Genomic DNA, 5,872 nt, shown 5'->3' with positions numbered 1-5,872 from the left:
GCGTCTCGGAAAAGTCTCACGAACGCTCCGCACGTGACACTTGGCGTGCGGGGAGCGCTCTCCGACTAATCGTTGCGGGAAGCACTCCTCAATTAGTGATTTCGAGAAAACAGGATACTTCCTCGATACCCGTATCGTGCGTATCGCCGTATTGGCGACGTTCGGTACGCCGATACATCAATTTCTGCCGTATCAGTGGTACGTAGACTATACCTCTCCCGAGGGGGCATAAAGGTGTTCTGCCCGCGTGTCTCCATTCCACACGACCATGCCATCGCCGTCCTCCCCAATGGCGCCACTTTCCTGCCGTGACCTCTCCGCGCAGCTCTCCTCCCTCCCGCACCGCGCCACCGCCGCCACCACCACCCACACACAAATCTCCCTCCGACGAGCTCCAGCCCCGCGCGCACCACTCACCACCGCCAAAAGATTGCAGCTCCCCTCCGCGGCCACCAGGGACGACGCGCTCGCCTCCCTCGTCGGCCAGCTAGAGCAGAACCTCACCCAAGACGAGGAAGAGGACGACCTGTACCTTCCCGACGATGCCTCGTCCGCCCGGCGCCGCGCAGCACAGAAGCACCAGGACGAGCTGCCCGCGCGGTGGCGCGAGATCCACGGCAGCGACGACTGGGCGGGGCTTCTTGACCCGATGGACCCGCTGCTCCGCTCCGAGCTCATCCGCTACGGCGAGCTCGCGCAGGCCTGCTACGACGCCTTCGACTACGACCTGGCCTCCCGCTACTGCGGCAGCTGCAAGTACCCGCGGCGCGCCTTCTTCGAGCGGCTGGGCATGCCCGACGCGGCGCGGGGCTACGCCGTCACCCGCTACCTGTACGCCACGTCCAACTTCCGGTTCCCCAACTTCTTCTCCGGGAGGTCCCGCGCCGACGCCAAGCTCTGGAGCCAGCGCGCGAACTGGATCGGCTACGTGGCCGTGTCCACGGACGAGGAGTCCGCGCGGCTGGGCCGGCGCGACATCGCCATCGCGTGGCGCGGCACCATCACGCGGCTCGAGTGGGTGTCGGACCTCATGGACTACCTCCGGCCCGTGGCCGACGAGGGCATCCCGTGCCCGGACCCCGAGGTGAAGGTGGAGTCCGGCTTCGTGGACCTCTACACCGACAAGGACCCCTCCTGCCGCTTCTGCAAGTACTCCGCCCGCGAGCAGGTCCTGGTGGAGGTCCGCAAGCTCGTCGCCCACTACACCGCCCTCGGCGAGGACGTGAGCATCTCCGTCACCGGCCACAGCCTCGGCAGCTCCCTCGCCATCCTCAGCGCCTACGACATCGCCGAGTCCGCCGCCAACCTCTCCAACGGCAAGGTACGAACGGATAAGTTCTCCCGATGATTCAGTTCAGCGTCCATCTCCATGCATGCGCACGTACGAATGATTACGATGGGTGTGCAGAGGGCGGCGGTGTGCGTGTACTCCTTCTCGGGGCCGCGGGTGGGGAACGGGCGGTTCAGGGAGCGGTTCGAGGGGGAGCTCGGGGTGAAGGCGCTGCGGGTGACGAACGTGCACGACAACGTGCCGCGGATGCCGGGGATCTTCCTGAACGAGGGGGTGCCGGAGATGGTGCGGCGGGTGGCGGAGGGGCTGCGGATGCCGTGGTGCTACAGCCACGTTGGCGTGGAGCTCGCGCTCGACCACAAGCGGTCGCCGTTCCTCAAGGACACGCTCGACCCCGGCTGCTCCCACAACCTGGAGGCGCACCTGCACCTCCTCGACGGGTAAGTTATTGCACGTCCGCATCCATCACCTCCGTACCGTATACCTTTCCCGCTGTCTCATTTGCCGAAAGTAATCACCTCTCGGTCGCCGTCACCTCTGGCCCTCCGCACCTACCCATGGCGACTTGTGTGGAACGATGTGGTCTAGGAATCACGTACGTGGCCACTGAGTAAGTGTATTTAAAATGGTTATTACAAGGTGCGAACGCACAGCCAGTGTCAGTTTCTTGCCTCGCACTCTCGCTGTCCCCGAGTCCAATATGCCGGTGTGAAGACGTCTCTGATGACCCGCTTTTAAGTTTTAACTCGGGTGGTTGTAGCTGTACCCTGGAACTTATTGCATGTCATATCATATGTACTACGGGCGTCACCGCCGGCCGCAGTAGCGGGAGCATGCAGTCCTACGGGCGTCGGTTGGCAGCGCCGGGAAGAAAAGATTGTACATACTGGGATCATGGCTGTTGATGGTGATCTTAACTGTCCAAAAGATTAGCGTTGATATTTGATTTTCAAGTACCTGATGAATACTCCCTCTGTACCAAATAATCCCAAAACTCTTAGGCATCATGCATTAACTACTCATCTTGTTTCCTGTTTTTTGCAACAAAAAAAACCATAAGTTACTAGCACAACATGCAGTGATCAATTCTCTGCATGTAATGGCATTAATTAGCAAATAAATATCAAATTCTCTCGTTTTTTTCCTTCTTAGTCGCGGTGCACAATCTAAGAGCACGGCTAATAGAAGCGCCGGCTACTGGTTGTATACCAGCTTCATGTCAGCAGTAGCCTTCATAAAAGAAAACCCATGTAATAAAGAGCTGCTGGATGGTTAAAGTAATCAATGTTTGCGTGCATGGAAAACATTGTTGATTGGACGGTAAGACGCTTGGGCCAGAGAACGGCAGTGATAGCGCTTACTCCGGTGGCTGCAAGCAGGCAAAACTTTCTCGCGTCTTGTGTTGTAGCGGGGCGATTGATGAAGTGCTCGCTACCTTCTCTCTTCTGCCTTAACTCTCCTGCTCAAAACTTTGCTGAGGTGAAATCGCTTATAGTCTGCTTAGTAGAACTATAAACTATTGTACTTGTTCTAAGATGACTAATGCACCGGTACTGAGGCAGTGGGCCGTACGTATATATCATTACTTGGTGTTGAATATGAGGGGGCTTCATGAAACATAAGCACAGATCACTTGGCCCAGTTTGATGGGTCAAACTAAGAAGTGTACAAACTTGCATTAGACACATGTGCACGTTTTTTCTGGTTAAGGTCATTATTTTTGGATCGGGACAGACGTGTGCCACGATATAATTCCTGCCATCCGTGTCACTGTGTGGGACAGATGCAGAGGTCATCCATGCCGAGCCGAGCCGTACATGGAGGAGCAGCAATCATACGAGTGATCTTGAGGAGATCTTTATTAGTTGGCTGACTGATCTCTAGCGAGACGCCAAGGCCATATGCTACTTGACTTGCACCAATAATTTGGTTAGCATGTTCACACGAATACTGACACTGACATTTCCTAACACCAATACGTATTGTATACTCCACTACAGTACTTGTCGTTGTGAGTACGCCGGCGGTACGTCCAAACCCATCGCGCCTTTCTACGTACAACCCATGTGATAACGGGCAAAAAGAAAAAAAAACATGTGATATGTACTCAACTAATCTAAACACAATATGACAAGATCTATCTGCATTTTCTAAAGGGGTGTTGGGTCGTGTGATAGATGCGTCGAGTTTATCAAGAGGACCGGTGCGTAATGCCGAGATTAAATAATGGGTCAGGTCCATTGAAATACTCTTGTTGATCTGTTGTTGGCACCCATGGGCCTCATGCATCATGCATGGTGATGCATGGCACTATCTCTTGTTGTCGTGTTCCTAAAAAATCTCTTGTTGTCCAACGTTGTAGAAAAGGGGGTAAAGCCCGGTTTGATCAGTGATAGAAAGGAAAGTGCTTTAAGGAAAGTAATCTTTCGGTCAAGCTAGTAAGTACTAGGAGTAGTAGTGCATTTCCTCTGCATTAAGCCATGCACGCAATCTTTTATTTATCATTTCAAAGTTCATATCAGGCATAGCCACCCCAAAGGCAAAATAGAAAATATTGCAGGGAAATGAGCCTCATGCATCAGAAATCCAGGCCTACTAGTAGACCGTCACAGTTGAACAAATCCCAAGGGGCCATTTCCCATCAAAATAAAATTACACATGTGCACATTTCTTTTTTGTTAAGGTCCTTGTTAGGATCGGGACAGACGATATTATTCCAGCCACCTGTGTGGGACAGAAGCAGATCAGAATAGATCATCTACGCGCGGTGCGGTAGTGCGGTACATGGGCGATCACAATCATACGATCTTGATTAGTTGGCTGATTGATCTCCACGGAGACGCCAAGGACGTACACTACTTGACTTGCACCAATAATTCGAAGAACACCAACATTTCCTGGTGGGAAAATATGTGGCTGGAACGTTGGCGCGTACGTCGTATTTTGACAGCCCGCACCGTCTGATCACGTCACGCATGCAGGCTGCAGCAGATGTGCGCTCCACCGGCCCCTCCCGGTCACCGTGATGCCCTGGCTGACGTGAGGTGTTTACAGACGTCACGGTGTTTGCCCGTCGTGCCGTACTGGTGATTGCAGGACTAGTACGTATAGTTTTATGAGTAAGCTGGCGGTACGTCCAAACTGATCACGTCTGGCGTACTGCGAGTCTACGACCAACTTGTCATGCTAGCACGATACGACAAGTTCTATGTGCATTTTCTAAAGGGATGGCAGGTCGAGTGATAGATGCTTAAGAGTTTGTCAATAGGACCCGTGCGTAATGCGGAGACTTAACTATGCATCAGGTCCAATGAAATACTCATGGGCCACATGCTGTCATGGACAAGACAACCAAGCCAGAGGTGACAGTCGGAGTAAGCATCATACTACTGTCAGACGCAGTTGGTGTAACTACTCGCCAGTACAATACAACATGACACTATATAAGATCGATTCGCTCGTGTACTGCATGGGCCTTCGTGCCCGTTGCTTCGTTGTTAACGAAAAATACTAAGATCACCAACTGCTACGTAAATTTTGTACTCCTGTCTGTATGATTCGACCGATGCATGCTTTTGCTGCAGGTACCATGGCAGCGGGGAGCGGTTCGTGCTGGCGAGCGGGCGCGACCCGGCGCTGGTGAACAAGGCGTCCGACTTCCTCAAGGACCACCACTGCGTGCCCCCCTTCTGGCGCCAGGACGAGAACAAGGGCATGGTCCGCGCCCCCGACGGCCGCTGGATCCAGCCCGACCGCCGTGGCCACCTGGACGACGACCACCACCACGACGGTCACCACGTCGTCGACGGCGACCACCACGGCCACTTCCGCCTCTTCCGCCAGCCGTAGAAAACCAGCGCGCCGGCGAACGGTCATACGCAATGCCGAATGAGCTTAATTACCGTGATTTACAACCGACAACCGTCCGGCACGGCCGCACCGGCGCTCGACGGCGTTGCGTTAGTACTTGTGATTTGAGAAGCGCACTGTTTGATCGAAGTAAATTTGAAAAAAGAAACACATGTTTGGACCTAGGTGTTATCACATAGCCAAAGCCATCATCTCCGCTCCCCCCCACACCCCCGAACAGGCCCCCCAAGTCCTTTTTTTTATAGCCGGCGCTAAAAAACCGGCTCAGTCGCGCCCCCAGAAGCCCACTTATCGTCGGTTAGGGCCGAATTTGGTGCTAGCGGACCCAGGCCGAACCTGGCGCACTGGGGGGCGCCGGGGAAAACACTTTTGGCACGAAAGCCTGGTGGACCCGTTGAGTCAGCGACCAGGCGCGCTCGTCGTCCTCATCGCCTCGGTTTCCCACGGGGAATCAATGTCAGGGCTGCCACCGGTCGGCCTTCCATTGATTCTTCACGGGCGGCACAGTGAAGGCGCGTTGATGTCGCTTGAACTACGTCGGTATTTTTCCAAAGAGGAAGGGATGATGCAGCACAGCGGTAGGTATTTTCCTCAGTTATGAAACCAAGGTATCAATCCAGTGGGAGAACCAAGCAACACTATGTAAACGGTACCTGCACACAAAGAACAAATACTTGCAACCCGACACGTAAAAGGGGTTGTCAATCCCTC

At 54.2% G+C, this 5,872-nt stretch overlaps 1 protein-coding gene across 1 annotated transcript; it reads left to right on the top strand.

Moving 5' to 3' along the window:
* The first annotated feature begins 248 nt into the window (after positions 1–248).
* LOC123181877 (phospholipase A1-Igamma1, chloroplastic) lies at positions 249–5,323 on the top strand. Its single transcript, XM_044594278.1, has 3 exons — positions 249–1,321; positions 1,409–1,731; positions 4,876–5,323. Exons 1-3 carry the CDS (start codon positions 269–271, stop codon positions 5,138–5,140), a joined length of 1,641 nt encoding a protein of 546 aa, XP_044450213.1. The 5' UTR covers positions 249–268; the 3' UTR covers positions 5,141–5,323.
* Positions 5,324–5,872: the final 549 nt, after the last annotated feature.

The sequence above is a fragment of the Triticum aestivum genome, chromosome 1D (assembly GCF_018294505.1).
Source record: "Triticum aestivum cultivar Chinese Spring chromosome 1D, IWGSC CS RefSeq v2.1, whole genome shotgun sequence".
NCBI classification, from domain to species: domain Eukaryota; kingdom Viridiplantae; phylum Streptophyta; class Magnoliopsida; order Poales; family Poaceae; genus Triticum; species Triticum aestivum.
This window is presented reverse-complemented; position numbering and strand designations above follow the sequence as displayed.